This window comes from Hetaerina americana, unplaced genomic scaffold, assembly GCF_022747635.1.
Source record: "Hetaerina americana unplaced genomic scaffold, ioHetAmer1.1.p SCAF_8, whole genome shotgun sequence".
NCBI classification, from domain to species: domain Eukaryota; kingdom Metazoa; phylum Arthropoda; class Insecta; order Odonata; family Calopterygidae; genus Hetaerina; species Hetaerina americana.
Genome location: NW_027287427.1, coordinates 18,276,389 through 18,293,567, shown reverse-complemented (window position 1 = coordinate 18,293,567; position 17,179 = coordinate 18,276,389). Strand labels below are relative to the sequence as shown.

Below are 17,179 nucleotides of genomic sequence, written 5' to 3'. Positions count from 1 at the left end.
ACTTCAATAGCCTTGATAGAATATATAGGCTAAATACCAGAGGTAATCATAAGCTTGTGTTCCCTCATTACAGAATAACTACATTTTCAGTCACAGGATATTGTCATCCGAATGAGCTATCATCTGTTATAACTAATGCACCATCTCTTCCATTCAGTCGCTAATTTCCCAGAAAACCAAAATACAACTGTGGACAAACTTCGAGATCCTTCGCAGGAGAATCATACTTCGTATTGGTGATTGTAATTATAACCAGGGATGTTGTTTTACGAGTAATGTTTGCATGAATTGGTATGTGTATGCATAGCATTTGCACGTATTATACGAGGTCTGCTCAAAAAGAATTTTGAATTTTCACGGGTTAAGTATATTCGATTTTTTTGTGGCGTTATGTTCTACATCTACATCTACATAATACCCCGCAAGCCGCCGCAAGGGCGTGTGGCGGGGGGTGTTAGGTCACCAACCGTAAAAAAGAAAAATACCACATGCAAAAAAACAACACGGAAAATTACACCCACAGCAACGCACACACTCATGCAAAAATCCCTTCATCCAATACTCATGCAAACACATATACCGCAAAACAACTAAAAAACTGCACCCCATGATGCAGCACGAAAGACATCCTACAACACGGGAGCCAGGACACAACAAGCAAGAAATTGAAACACCACATGAAAATGCACCACGAAACACTCTGCCCCCAAAGAGTCTTTAAACTCTATGTTGGTACTAATGTCTCACTTATGCCGAAAAGTTTGGCCATTTTGAATGTTCAGTTAATTGTTGACAGCTGTTTTGCTTGGATGTGTTTTGGCTTGTCTTTGATTTTTGCCTGTTCCAAAAAATGGATCAAAGAATCTGTATCAAATTTTGTGTGAAAAACCATTTCTTTTCAACAAAGTGCCTGTCAACTAATCTTCCTCAATTGATCTTGCACTATTAGATCCAATGCTCACTTCTCTTTCTCCTTCCAAATCTTCAACTTAATTCATTATAATATCTTCACTCAAAAAAAGCTTATCACTCTTGGAATCCATTGGGCGTTTATACACAAGGCATTATTACTTCTCTTTCTCAAGAAAGAAATCTGACAACTGAGATTAGACGGTGGTGCTACCTTATGCCCCTGCAACTGTTATAACGAAATAAAAAGAAAGAATGTTACACAAATGGTTCCAGAGAAATTAGATAGGGAGATCATATCAAGTAATAAAGACGAACAGAACCTGAGGACAAAACGTAAATGCCAAGAACTCGTTTAACTCATAGCAACAGACTCGATATATATATCTTCCTTATAGACTGCCTTATCATATAGCCAAAACAGAATGATTAGGAAGACTCATTACGTAGAGGCCTAGGGCAACCACATATATTTAAAAAATTCGATGGCAGCAGAAACAAATTCAAAACCGAGGGAGTGGAGCTGGGCGTACGTCAATCTACAGAAAAGGCCTGACTGCGACGTATCACGTACTGAGAGCCGCGCTTAGGGGTTAAACTCCCTCACCAAGTTATAGCAATTTAGGAATATCATGGACAACATCTTAACCATAACATTCATCCCTTGCCAGCCTCTGAGAGAAACCTCCTCAACCATCTTGAAGAAGGGTTAGAAGCCCTAACATTTACTTGTGTGTTGTTTTTCCTGTGTGTTACTGCTACTTGCCCTTTCCTCAAGTCATAATTTGTATTGCCAAATGGCTGCTTTCAACAATTGTAATTTCTTTTATGTTACAGCCTTAATACTCCGCCTGGAACCAAAGTGCTATTGAAAGGTGGAGTCATTGCCATGATGCATGGTCTGCTCCTTCTAAGACCCCATCATCTTGAGGTGTTAGGTGGTCAAGTAACAGCTCTAGTCGAAAAATGGGAATTAAATAGAGTAAGTAAAATATATTTATGTGAATTTGTGTAAGTTAGTGCCATTTTTCATGATCAAGCTATTGGAGGGACGTTCTCATGATGGAGAATTATTTGTATGGGTAGAGATTAGCTCAAGGTTTTTGTTCGGTAAAATTCATGGGTCACTCCAAGCCTAATCAACCAAAATTCTGGAAATGCCCTTTTTAAATTTGCTCAAATTTGGCTGTGCTCATTACATTACCCTCGTCAGAATTGTATGGAAGTGTTTTGAGACGAACAATATTTTATATTGGGGGCATTTAAAATGTTTCAAAAATTTTAGCTGAGCGAAGGCTATTAAATATAATCTTCCTTAATTTATTTTGAAGTTATAAAGTAGTTAAAATAAATTGGAAGCCAAGAATGTACGTAGTCATAGAATTTACATAATTTTTATGATTCAGATTGTTGTCAATATAATTTCACTGAATGTGGTGTATTGACGGATATGATAAGAGGGGAGAATACTGGGAGAGTATTAAAGAGGAAGGAAGAAATTGAGTTTTTAGGCAGCATAAAGCAGAGCATAAGTGACAAAGTAATGAAGAAAGAAAAATGAAGTCCCCACCAAAATTAGCAATAAACATAGACACCGTCTGAAACCTAACTTCAAAATAAATAAAATATCTTGATTGAAATTCGCTTTGGTATAAACCAAAAGTTTTTTGAATCCTGAATTAACTGTGGAATCTTGATTTATCAGTATATCAGCATCCAATAAAATTTTTCATTCTGTTAAAATCTAGCTAATTACATTTGGTGGGTGTTGCTGTTTTCTGATGGTATTTTCTTATCTGCTGTTTATGTTTTCACCAGTTTGAGAGAGAACCTAGCTCTCAAACATGTTGAAGAAATAACTTTTTATTCAAAAATAAAAATTATTTGCAAGCAGAAGCTTATGCTCAGAGTTAGAATACAATCTGTATGCTCTTTATTTATAATGTAATATGGTGTTTTATTTCATACTGTAACTTCACTTTTCACATCCTAGAAATGGAAGTTAGAGTTAGCAGTGAGATTTATAATCCAATGTAATAAAATTGACTGAAAAATGAAAAAATGTATTTTCCATTGCTAAATACTCAAATTAATCTCAAAAAATGAAAAGGGAGTTTCTGTAGAAATCCATTTGGTCATAACCATATTTTTTGCATATTTCGATGATACATGTTTTTCAATTTTATGTGCTTCGTCATACATCCAATTTGGATAGATAATGGAGAGTTTGCTCTATATTGTATATAATGATCCATTATCAATTTTATTTTATGTATATAAGTATTTTAATAAGTTATATTTCTTTATTGAATCCCTAAATACCAAATGCTCTTGAGGTCTTTCAATTTAATATTTTATATTCTAGGATTATATTTTGAACTGTATTTGTACAAATTACCCTTCAGTTGATGCCTTGTTTATTATTCATTATGTAATTAAACTAACTGCAGATAAAAATATTTGCATTCAAAATGGAGTTCATGAAAAAGTGATAAATAGTTGAGTTTTTCCTGAAAATTACCCCTAAAATGGCTAGGAAAATGTTTTCCTGTCACATCCTGGATCTTAAAAAGTCTCTCCAAGTCATCCTTAATTAAACTGTTCAGTTATAATGCAACCTGGGAAGACATGATAATAGCCAATGTGTCAACTCTGCGGAGCAGTAAGATTTATGTTAATTCCAGGTTCAGTGTCATTACTTTAAGGATCTTATTGCATTTACTTAAATGGGCCTAGTAGGCCAGTGGTGGCGTAAAAAATCAATGTATACTTTTGGTATTTGAATTTGAGGTTTCATTGTACGAGGGCGGTTCATAAGTACCCGTGTTTGACGACAAAGGGCGTTCCTGAGGGAAGTTTATGTTATCATTGTGTGCAGCCATCTATCAAACAATGATGAAACAAATTTCAGATTGATTTAAAGGTTAGTTTGGATTTGGCAGCCATTCAAGTAAGAAGGGTTTCGTAATTTTTGCTAAGATGGAAAAAGAGCAGTATTGTTTGGTAATTCGCTTTTTGTTTTTGGATGGGAAGAAATGCAAGGAGATAAAAGCAAAGTTGGATGCTGTTAATGGGGACACTTCGCCATCTATGACCACAGTTAGATATTTGTTCAACGTATTTAAACGTGGGCGAACATCTGTTTTTGATGAGGAGCAACCAGGATGCCCGGCAGACATGGTTACTGAGGAAATCATTCAAAAAGTCCACGCCATGATTCTCGCTGATCGACGAACAAAAGTGCGCGAAGTAGCAGAGGTCGTGGGTATGTCAACCAGAACGGCAATTAATATTTTACATGATAAGTTGGCGATGAAAAAATTGTTGGCTTGATGGGTGCCACGATTGCTCACGGTGGACAACCAGCTGATCCGGCTGTCAACTTCGAAGCAGTGTTGAACTGCATGAACTACGCTATAAATTGCTGCCGCAACCCCGGTATTCGCCCGATCTGGCTCCCTGCGACTTTTTCTTATTCCCTAACATGAAGAAACGGTTCGCGGGAAAAAAAATTAGCTCAAACGAGGAAGTTATCGCCGAGACAGATGCGTATTTTGGAGAGTTCGGCAAATCCTATTTTTTTGAGGGGTTAAAAAAATGGCGGGAACGTTGGGAGAAGTGTATCTTTCTAAAAGGGGACTATGTTGAAAAATAAAAAAAATGTTTTTGAAAAAATGTTTTCTTCATTTCTAGTATGGGCACTTATTGAACCTCCCTCGTACATTTATCCAGTGAATAAAGTCATTATATTTAAGCATTTATATTACTTTTATCTAATCATTACTATTTCAGAGTTTAGCTAAACACTCTAGAAACTGGGCTGGAGAAGAAGGTGCAGCTCCTCCATGGATACCTTTTGGGCAGAAAATTCTTAGAGCGAATCCTCAAGATAGAAATTTCAAAGTAAGTGAAAAAAATGATTTTGTTTAGCATTTAAAAACTATTAGTACATGGCAATAGCTAAAACTTATTTGGCAAAATGATCATTTACTCTTAATACTTGCTTATTGAGTGCTTTCACGTATATTTTTACCTGGATAAGTACTGCATACTATATTGATATAGTTAAATGGTAATATGCCTACAATTGGGTCTACAAGGTTTGTAGGAGAAGTATTGGGAGCAAGTTTTTTCGATACTTGATCATGTAGCAGTGTTTGGTGGTCTGAAGTTCAAAAAGTGTCTAGTGCAAATCGCCTGCGAGCATTTGTTCAGGCTAGATCATGTTTTTTGGTGGACCCCTGTCGATTGACTTGGTGCAAGTGCAAAATGCAGTAAATGAATGAACAGTTGTGCGCTGTCAAATTTTTATGTTGGACTGGGGAAATTGGGTACGGAGGCATTGGGCTTGATTCGCCAAGTATTCAAGGATGAAAACTTATCACAAACTGCAGTTTTTAAGTGGCTAATACTCTTCAAATATGGCTGAGAGAGTGTGGAGGATGAGCCCCGTGCTGGACGGCCGTGAATGCCAAGAACCGACAACAACGTGGAATATTTTCGTGAGGTACTGAATTCAAACCGTTGGACAAGTGTTCGTATGATCGCAGACTGAATTGACATTAATAAGATGACAGTGCACACCATTATCACTGAAAATTTTGCATTGCTCAAGGTCCGCGTTAAACTCAACCGGAAGGTATTGACGGATGACCAAAAGTAGAGTCCAGTGGTAACCAACTAAATGACGAAAAATGGCATCTCGACGATTCCCCAACCCCCTTACAGCTGCAGTTTGAAAGTGGTTCAAGCTCTTCAATGATGGCCGAGAGAGTGGAGGACGAGCCTCACGCTGGACGATCGTCGTTGTCAAGAATTGACAACAAAATGCAACATGTTCGTGAAGAGCTGGATTCAGACTGTCGGTTAAGTGAGCAGAAATTGCAGATTGTATGGGCATCAATAAGATGACAGTGCCCACAATTCATTATCTCTGAAAATTTAGTGATGCAAAAAATCTGCCATAAACTTGTTCCGAAAGTCTTGACAGACAACCAAAAGCAAAGTTGAAAATCTGCTTAGGAAGACCTAAAAAGCAGCGCAATGATTCCCCAAACCCCTTACAGTCCTGACTTGGTACCAGCAGAATATTTCCTATTTCCAAAAGTGAAATCCTCCCTCAAAGGACACCACCATGGGACCCTAAGTGCTGCCAAAGAAGCTTGCATGCATAGCCTTCAGGATCTTCTGGAATCTGCTTACCAGGGAGCCTGTGAGTCTTGCAAAAGCCGCTGGCTAAAGTGTATCGATGCCCAAAGGAATTCCTTTGAATTTCCTTGATTCCAGGGAATTCAAGAATTTTGAGGCATTGTAGCAATATCTGAAATAAATATTTTTCTATAACATTTCCCAATACTTTACCATGTAGTCATACAATTGGGTATTCCTTTATGTACCATTTGAAAGTTAGCGTTTATGGACTAGCGTCCCCTTTGTTTTGCATTGTTTGCACAATATTGACATAACAGTCCTGTCCCCCTTCATGATCTTATTTAGTACAACAAATTATTTCATTCTCTTAACTACTCCTTATATTCAAATTCTTTTCATATAGAATACGAGGGATTAAATTTGATGTTTAATTGAAAATTTTGATTGAATCTACTAAGTGCAAATAGGAGCATGAGTTGTGTACTGATAGTGCCAAAATTTGAATGCTCATTTAATATTTTTTCAACTATTAAAATTCCCTCCTTCACTTCCTTCTTAAATTCTTTTCCTTTGTTTTTAGTCTCTAGAAATTGGCAATAAAGAAAATAAGGAGAATCCAGAATTTGAGGCTCAGAGGAAGGATGCTATTGCTGAGGCTGCTAAAGCTGGCTGCAAAAAAATATTTGGTGGAGGAAATAAACAGGTTAGCTTAAAGATACAATTCTCAGTAATGTATTTTGTTTTGTTGTTGCAAATATATTCAACTTGTCATGATTTCTTTTACCCACCAGATGCTTGATCATAATGTCCAGCAAATTGTTGATATGGGCTTCACCATTTCACAAGCTGAATATGCTCTCCGTCAAAATAAAAACAATGTTGACCGGGCCCTCCGGTCGTTACAGGCAAGTATGCTGTCGTTGAAAGCATTATTGTAATGGGACGAAATTTTAAATATTCTTTTTTTTTCCTCCTCTGTATTCTCAGAAATGCTTTTAATAGAAATTTGGTCTTCAAACTGACTTATCTAAAATGCAGCACTCTACAAAATACTCTGTTGAAAGCATAGATTGTTCATGATAATATTTCAGCCTTTAAAAATTCCTAATGAATATTTTCTGCCTGAGTCTGCAATAGTTGGTTTGCTATTTTGTGATGAAAGCAGTTTTGTAAAATCAGTTAGTTAGGAACAACCTTTAGCACAGGAAACTCTCCCTCATCCATAGCCCAAGGGAACAAATTACTGCTTACAGATGTGTACATAACACTTTTAAGTGGTTATATAAGTCAAGAGATATAATAATTACTTCTTTTTCACATGCCTATATTTATTATGAACCGTAGTAATAAACAAAATTCTCTCATAAGTGTTGATATGCTTATGTTAAATAACTTTTAATATATATTGTAATTGGACAGAGCCATACTATTTGGATTCTGATCAATTTTGACGTATATCTATGCAACTTTTCAGTAATACCTGCTCTTAAGGTGCTGGGAAGAATGGTTTCAGAGATACTTATGAATGTTATAAACTCTAATTGTAATACTTCCTGCAACACCTAATTGAAGTTTTGAATATTGTTTTTTAATCAGCCCTCATTCATATCTTCAGAAGTGATTTTACAGTTAATTTTGAATATCTTTAAAATAAATAAAATATACCATTTAACCTTAGTTTAGATAGTTCCCTTACAATTCTTGCTTGTATGTTCCATGACTCCACCGCTTTAAAAATGACTACGAAAACTTAGTTGGTGATTTAATGGGACAATTAAATAGGTGTTTAATGCCTGTAGTCCGAAGAGTACTGGTACCCTTAGAGTTAATGCAATGGTCATATTGTTGAGTGTAAAATATGACTTCAGAATTTTCTCCTATTTAGAAATGTCTTTTAAGTTATTGCATGAAATAAAAAGGCTCTTCATGTGGTTAATTTTAAAACATGTAGCTTTTATAGGGGGAATAAAAAATATCATTAATAAATTAGCAAAAATCATCTATTTTCTTCTTTAATTATCATACTTCATCTCATATAGCTGCCTTTATTTATTAATACATATTTTTAACTTTCTCTTACTTCAAGGCCAAAGCCTTATGACAATAATATCCTATTATTCTTTTTTTTAGACCTGAATTATTGGAGTTAGGTGGTGGAAGAGAATCTTAAGTCTCAATCTCACCCTAAAAGTAAATACTCTAATTTTCTATTTATCTAATGTGGCCCAGAGACTTCTGAACTTTTTTTTTTAATTTTCACTAATTACAAAAACTCATAAATATGTGGAAAATGTCGTCCTAGGGTTTGGATATTAGTGAAACTGCTCTAAACTTACAGTATTTATACCAATTTTATTCAATAAACATTAATATACCTAAGCACAAATGTAAGTATGACCATGGCATTCTTAGATCAAGTCAGATGGTGTCATTCAGACGAAGAAAATTGTTAATGTTGGCAATGTGGGAAAGGTTATCTAATATTCCTTGTGCATGCTCCAAAAACAAATCTTTTACAATTTCTATCCCGATATTTGCTCAGTTTGTTAATTAGTCATTCCATGTGTCATAAGGCTTTGGCATGTCATCATCCATCCAGATTTTCTCTCAGGCCGAGAGCTCTATTTACTTGACAATTCCATCAAAGTTTTGAAAATAAATGAATGCCATGAAACTTCTAACCATGTGATCACCTTTTACAATGTGTGGGCTTTTACTAATGTCTATGGATAAAATAAAAAGTCATGAAGAAGTCAAATATAAATCAGTTACTCAAGTATGCATTTGGGGTTGAATTCCCTGTATGATATCAAAACAGCATGCACATGCATTATAAAATTTGATGAGAAACTCTGTAATCACATTTTTTATTTTGTATAATCTATGTTAGCATGTGTAAAGATGGGTGAGGGGTGGGTAGGTCAAATTTTTTTTTGATCATGTCAAGGTACGGTATACAAAATACCTTAATTAATTTCACATGAGTATCACTTTTTCAATCCAAGTCATGGAATGATGTCTGATGTTTTTAGAAAGTTAATTTGAAAAATTGGTATTTTAAGTTTAATGGAAGAATCAAAGGCTTCATTAGTTTATTTGGCTAAGTATTTGAGTCTCCATGAAGGAAAGTACTCCACTGGTAATCAATCAGGCATGATGAAGAATGCAGATTAGGAAGGACTGCAAAGAAGTAAAGGTGAGGGAGAGAATTTGTCCATCAAGATTATGTTGTATAAATGTGGCAAAACCTGACCTGAGCACCTAGCACCCCGAGGACAGGGGCACAATTAGCCACCAAAACATTGACAGTGAAATACCTGTCCTGGTCCAGTAGAACTTGCTGCTTACCACGAGAAAACATGAAATCCTTCAATTGAACATCGCTCAGCGAAATAATAGAAACTTGTTTCAAAGTGATGAGACCCTTATTCAAATTAATCATGATTTATCTAATTTTAGCTTACCATAAGAATATAAATCTAAATGTACTGATTTGCTTTTGAAAGAAGCCAACTGGTGTTTGAAAGAAGATGTAAGGAACAAAAATGTGGAAGGAGTAGATTTAATTCATGCAATGTTATCAGGTGTTTGCAAGTTGCATGTAAATAGGGAGGTTCAAGGAAAAAGGAAAGGAATGTGGATAAGTGGAAGGTTATGCATAACGTCTTGCTTTAATCAAAATCCTTTTATGTATACTAAAATTGGAAGACTATATTGATAACTAATATATATTTATTTGTTGAATTAACACTAAAGTAATTTTGTTGTTTATGAGTGAATCTTCTGTACTTACAGTCTCTAGCAAAACTGTCTGAGGAAAATGCAGTTGGATAAAATATGTATTTGGGCAAGGAAGCGTGATTTGTCATTCTCCTACATGGTATATCAGGGAGTCAGAGTAAAATCTATCATGAGGGAAGAGGCCTTTTGACCAATAAAAAGGAGAAGAACCTTTGTAAAAACTTTAGTGTAGCAAAATTCATTGTTGAATGGTGCCTTTGGGTCTCACTGGTGTGAAAGTGTATATTTGCCATGAGAGCATTACTTTTGTTCAGTTTTTATTGCTGTGTGAACCTAAAGTAAATTCAACTTGTGGATACTAACATGGACATGGAGCCATGAGGCCCTACTAGGCAGGGAATCATTGAAGACCTTTTCACTTGGTAGTGATAGTGAAAATGAGGTTCATGACCAGTCGGATGTTAAATATGATTATGCCACTGGTGATGGAGATGGGATGAAGTGGATAAATGTGTCTGGGGGGGACATGATAAATTATGTTGAGCATTATGTGAAATGCAGTTGTATTTGTGGACCTCAAGGAAAGTTTAAGAATTTGAGGAATATTTTATTTTAAGTATTCACCCTTGGAAGAATCAAGGGAAGCTTTTGTGAAAGTATTTTAGGAGAGAGGTGTAAAACAGAGGTGGGTGTACCCATAAGAATATTCTGTGCAAGAATGTTATTCTTTGTCATTTCTTATGTTCAAATGCTACTCAATATATTTTTTCTTTGATGTTTCAAATGAAAGTTGCCATCAAAGAACAGTCTCAAGGAACCTCAATTCTTGGCTTATTTTTTGAACCAGTGTGACCTAGTCAGTTTAGTGGACTTTACTCTCACTGAATCCCCCCCATCGTAAATTGGAGTTTCACTTCGGTCATTAATTTTATATCATGTAGTTTTGTTGTAATTGTCTTCTTTTAGCTTAGTGTGTGACCACCTTATTCCTGAAGTATCTCAAGTATATCCTCCTGTTGTTGTTTTATGCAGAGGCGCTCTGATGAGTCACAGCGTGGAGGACGGCAAGAATTGAACAAAGGTGGTGGGAACCGAGAGGACACTGGGAGAGAGGAAAGGGGAAATGCTCGTGAGGACAGGGGGGGGCGTCGTCATACAAGGAGAGGGGGTGAGAGGGAGGAGGAGGGTCTTGCAAAGCCTTCTGGCAACCTCTCCCTATTTGACTTTCTGGAAGACAAGTTACCTATTCAAAATGGTGAGACTTTTTTTAAGCTATTTTAAGTTATTCCTACAGATAACCTGTTGAAATATAATTCAAATACCTTAACTGATATGTCATGATGTGTTCTTTATTTCCTTATCTTGTAGTGATAAAATTTTTGTCAGATTCTTTGCTTGAAATTTCTCTTTGATGAAGTGTTTGCCCTTTATTCTTCAAAATGAAAATATTGGTGTTACCTTAAGTTAATTAAAAACTTCCATACCTCTGTGGCTATGGTCTGCAGACTGATGCTTTTTATCTAATTCATGAAAATAGATTTCAATCTGTAAAGAGTAAAATGACTAACATCAACAAATTGGATAATTAATGGGAAAATGAAATGAGAATACATTAATATTTCAGCTAGTGGATAAAAAGTTGATTTATTTCATAGCCATTCTTTCATGTGAATTTATTCCTATTCCTAACTTGTTTAATTTTTTCTAAATGTATGTATGAATAAATATAATATGGTGTGCCTATTTGTTGTAGAGTATGAGTATTTTTCACAATTAATGTATGCCATTTTGCAACAGTTTCCTTTCTTGAGTTTAAAAAACCTTTTGCCAATTTTTTCTAGTTTGAATGGTTTTTAAATAGCTTGTTCTTAGCATTTTTCCAATTGGAATGTAGTGTTACAAGTATAAATTACATAATTTGGATGTATGTATTCTTTCAGGGAAGAAAATAATTTTTGGCTAATCACATATACGTACCTAATCATTTCAATGAAGTTTAAAAATTCAGTAATTTAATATTATGCTCTTTCTTCACACTCGTTGATAGAATATTATCTTGGGTGATGTAAAAACTTGAGTCCTCAGATCACCAAAATTTGCAGTAGAGTTCATTGTTTTGCATGCATTCATTTCTATTTCAGTTAATGTCCCTTTTATCACTTGACTAGCTTTCCTTTAAGAATTTTTGAAGAACTCTCGGCCAGTTCTATTGCTTCCTTCTTATTGGAGTTAGGCTTCCACTTTCACAGTTTCGAGAAGTTCCATTTTACTGTCAAGTCTTAAATCAAAATATATACAATCTACAGTCCACACTGAAATTCATCAAGTCGTCTTATTTGTACCAGGATAAAGGTATAAAAGTAAGGTCAGTGTGCAGCAATGGTGTTGTTTCATATAATCAAAAACAACTTAATCTACTGGAAATCTCAAACAACATATCACACAGTGTAATTACTGCACAGGCAAACTACTTATATAAATATAACTTTCATGAGTGATTACTGTGTGCATTCATAGCCAGTGCATTAAAAAAAAAGAATTCATATGAGTCAACGTTTACCATATTAATTTTAAAACTAATAGTTATGATAAATTCCTGTTAAGAATACTTATCATCTCAGAGGGTCAGTGAAATTTTATGTAAATTCCTGATTCTTAAACATAAACTTGAGGTTCTTGTTTCATTGATTTATTTGGAGAGCCTTGTGGACCAAAAAAGTGATGTAAATTTGGGATATGAAGATGTTTCACTGTATTTAAATGCTAGTGACCTTCCCATCAGAAATAATATTTCCTTTATTAGTGGAATGCCTCAACCTCTTTAATTGTAAGGAGATTAAATTATGCAAAATAGAACTAGACTTAGCTGAATATAACGTAATGAAAGATTTTAACATTTCTATAAATTGTTAATTGGCAAGATCTCAATTTTCTCTATTCTAATTTTACGTATCTTTTATTATACATTCCCTCCGTCTGGTTCCCTAACAAAATAAAAAAATCAGGTAAGCACTGTCTGAAATGATTCTTTTCGGTGCGGTTTGCTCTCTCCGAATTATTATTATTGTGAGATGTTTTTAAGGTGTTGGTATCAAACATGTGAACACTGAATGTACTGTGGTGCATGGAAATGAATTTTTCTCTTTTGACATTGCTTTTAGTTGTATCATTTTTAATTTAATATTGCATGTCTACAGTTGTGATGTGTGTATTATTTTTAACTCGCCCAACAAGACCAATTTCTATCTGCTTCAGAAAAAGAGACAGAAAAGAAAGGAGGTAGTGGGGAACGAAAAATGCGCAATAACGATCGTGTTGGTGAAAACACTGGCAAGTGGAACAAGGGGAATGAGGGGGGTAGGGGTGGTGGTGGGGGAAGGACCAACAGCCATTCTGCCACCAACATGAATGCCAGTAGCCAGCACACATCATCTTCCAACAACCATTGGGGTGGTGAATGGAGTGGAGGCAACAGTCAGAATCACAACCGATTTCAAGGGAACCATCCTGCTCACCGGGAAGGGGGGGGAGGAGGAGGAGGTGGCAGTGGTGGAAGGTCTGAATCTAGTGTGCACAACCGTGTGAGTTCAAGGGCTGGGTCATCAGGATCCACTGTTGGTGGGGGACATCAATCTCAACAGCACCAGCAAAAACCTCCACGGTTCCAAAACCAGCAGAGAGCTCAACAGCAAAACTACCAGCAACACCATGGATACCAGCAAAATTATCAACAACACCATCACAATAGTGGGAATACCAACAACAACCAGTCTTATCAGGTGAGAGAAATGTGGCATTTATTGGTCAATAATAGGCTAACATTGGGTCATTGTATTATCATTGGTCAGTGTCAAGATGCAAATACTTTGGAAACTAATGATTCAGTTTACATTGCCTATTTGGGAAGTATGAGAGCTATCCAGAAAGTTACTTAGGTTTCCGTATAGCGAAGTCAGTGATGTGGTCGTTCATTTAAGAGTGAATGGGCAAATGTCCATGATGTCCAAGTACTCCCCATCCGTCTGGGCTTTCTGGAGCAGTTCACTGTTCATCACAGATGGATGGCCAGTTCTTAGACATCGTGGACATTTGGCTGTTCATTCATAAATAAACGACACTGCTGACTCACACCAGTGTCAATCATCACATTTGATTCATTCATAGCACAAACTTCCAGATGAATGTCAAAGGATTTGGAAGTTTTTTGCCCTTAAAAACTATATCACTAAATGGATTTTACATTTTGCGGGATTTCCTATTGTATTGTTCATTTTGATTTACCACTGTAAACAAACAGCAAGTGACATGGCCTTCCTAACACTGCAGCTTGAGGCATACTGCCCTAGGATGTGTGGCAATACAGCAAACTTTCGGCTCCCCCCACTACTTTGCTTGCTACACGCAAACATAAGTTACTTGCTGGACAGCCCTCTTATTTGCGATGACTAACAGTTAATTTTAACATTATAGTCAACATGAGATTTTCTGACGACTTAGTGGTTACTTTCTTATATGTCAATTTAGTTCTGTTGTAACTTTGTTATGGTTGACTGGCAAATGGAAATTCGTGAAATACTCTTTCACCCCAATGCCTCATACATGCTTTGACTGAAAATGTGGAATCTACTTAAATTTACATTTTGTATGACAAGGGAAACATATTCTATTGCTTTTTCATGGAATTACTTGGTCTCAATTGGCCTTTTATGACGTATGGAAGTTGTGGATGTAAAAGAAAGAAAAACCTATCCTTAATGCATTTTTGGTGAAATTATTTATTTACCCGGTGGCAAGCAATGTTTGTTTGGACTTTAAATACTTAGGTATTTAAAGATAAGGATACAAGGCTGGGTGCAGCAGAGACCTTGAAGTTTTAATTTAAATCCTGGCCATGCTTGCATAAGAGAACATTTAAATGCTGTTTCTGGGAGAAGGGGGGCATAATTTGTCTGGATTTGTAAGGTGTTGGCACTCTAAGAAATGAGCTATGAATTGGTCATTATCCCTTTGGTATTGAATTTTTCTTGTGATGGAACATTGCATTGTCGCAAAGGCAATGAGGAGCAGCTCAGAGAAGTGGGGCAAGGTGATGGGAGAGTATTTTACATTCCATCAATGTCAAGAATTTCTTTTTAAAAAGTATTTTGGTCAATGATGCTGTGATTTCATAAATTTTAACCCCCTCAGTGCCCCAGGCCAATAAGGCTCATGCATAGACTGTAATTAAAATGTTTATAGATAGCTAATTGTTTTCGATTAATAGTGTATCATTTTTGCACTGCCAAAATGGTGATTTTTCAACTTTATAAAACATGTATTATATAATTAATTATATAATTATTTTATTTTATTATACTTTTATACTTTTTCTTTTTTGAAATCAATAATCTTGATGGAGCTTAGCCTACATTGTGGAAATCACAGCCTAACTTCATACTGGTTCTTACAGCTCCAGCTTCCTTGCTAGTGTTAAAAGTTGCAAAAACTGGTTAATAAATAACCTACTTCAGAAATTTTATTGATGTTTTATGAAGTGTTTGTTTTGCTAAATAACTATTTAGACTTTTGTGACATGATATGCATAAGAACATTACTTGATAATAATTTGATTCCTCCTGACACCCTGATGAGGTAAGCATTTGCACTCATGGAATTGGATGGCATTGCCAGTTCTCCTGTGGTTGGAATGGCATTATCCTGTTTCTTTCTTAAATTTTGAAAACCCTTACTAATCAGGATCCAGCTAATCCAGATTTGAGAATAATCTGCATGAAGTCTGGCAGTGTATTGTGAGTGGTATAAAGAGATTATGAAAGGAATATAATTGTTCTTCCAAAAAATACCCCTAGCTTATAAGATTGTATGAATATGGTTGAAAATAATTATAATATTTTAATAAATAGTTCTGCTATACTTTTGAGATGATGACTCAAATATTGGAGCTTGAAAAATTATTTATATGTTTATCTAAATGTGGCAGATGTGACACATGTATTTTAAATAGATGGCTAATTTTTTCCGTGGGATTTTATGACTCTCCATATGTATATATTTATGTATACTTAATGGTAATGTGATTTTCTGCTAAAAAACTTAAGTAATTTTTTACAATAGCACCAAGCAAGGGTGACAATAAAAGAAAATTTGATTATTAAACTTTGTAAACAATGTGAAGTTTCTTAGAAATTGGATGTGGAGTTTTCTTTTGTGAAATTGAAATTGCTTGACGAATTGTCTGACCTATTTTTTTGTAAGTTTGAAAAAAATTACATGAAATGGAATGACAGGTTCAGAAAATTGTGTTGCAGGAAAATGAAAGATAGTTAAGAGGCCATCGATGGATGATATTTAGGTGTGGATTATGTGGAGTAGAAGTGCGTTAATGTAGAAGATACAGCATCAAAAAAACTTAAGAAATACAAAATTTGCCTTCTTCCACATTTCAGTTCATTGAACCATCTTCAGGTACAAGACTTGTTCAATTCTTTCTTGTAAAGAACTTTAGTGAAAGACACTCCATTCTCGGGTTGTCACCGCATAGGTTGTTTTTCTGACAACAGTTTCGCCCGTGTTTCAACGAGCGTCTTCAGGTCGAAGTCACTTCGACCTGAAGACGCTCGTTGAAACACGGGCAAAACTGTTGTCAGAAAAACAACCTATGCGGTGACATCCCGAGAATGGAGAGTCTTTCATCTGAACGCCGTGAAAATCTATGATCCCATATAACTTACGTGAAAGTAGTGGTTGGCCTTGGTGGTTTAGGAGCAGGCTTAATATTTACAATGACAGTGCATAACGAGTGTAGATAGAAAGAAAAAATGTTGAATACTGATAGCTGTGCTGTTGAACCATATCTTACAATTTTTGAGAACTGATGACTAAATGACTATCATTTACAATAATATCAGCATTAGTATAGGAATTACATTGGTGGGTTTGATACATCTGGCATGGCATATAGATTTTTCTTACTTGGAGGAAAGGCATATCATAAATTTTTGAAGGAAAACAATGTTTTATGTTTAGATCCTTATATGGTGCTCATTTTGGACAACAAATGTTAAGAGAAGAATCCCGTTAAAATATTTAAGAGGCTATGAAATGCACCAAGCATGATGGAAGCTGTAGCATTAGAATAGTTGGGGAAGATGGATAATGATGTACTTATCTCAAAATGCATGCTGATTAGAAGCTCAACTGCCCCAACTTCCAGGCAGGAAAAAAATAGAATAGCTTTTGGCGGTGGAAAATGTGACCAGAAGAGAATTATGCCCAGAACAGTGAGCATGTTGTGCAATAAATGCATACACAAAGCTAATTTGATTTACCATAGATGCTGGGTAATTGGTCCAATGGTGGAGGAAAAAGTTCAAATTTT

At 35.5% G+C, this 17,179-nt stretch overlaps 1 protein-coding gene across 3 annotated transcripts in view; it reads left to right on the top strand.

The window, feature by feature from the left end:
* The window catches only part of Tdrd3 (Tudor domain containing 3), a 54,820-nt gene that overhangs the window by 13,212 nt on the left and 24,429 nt on the right, over positions 1-17,179 (top strand). For all 3 annotated transcript variants that reach the window (XM_071597035.1, XM_071597034.1, XM_071597036.1), the window contains exons 5-10: positions 1,747-1,891; positions 4,702-4,812; positions 6,641-6,763; positions 6,852-6,965; positions 10,834-11,056; positions 13,057-13,580. In XM_071597035.1, coding sequence (XP_071453136.1) covers positions 1,747-1,891; positions 4,702-4,812; positions 6,641-6,763; positions 6,852-6,965; positions 10,834-11,056; positions 13,057-13,580 — 1,240 coding nt within the window. The remainder of the gene's footprint in view (positions 1-1,746; positions 1,892-4,701; positions 4,813-6,640; positions 6,764-6,851; positions 6,966-10,833; positions 11,057-13,056; positions 13,581-17,179) is intronic.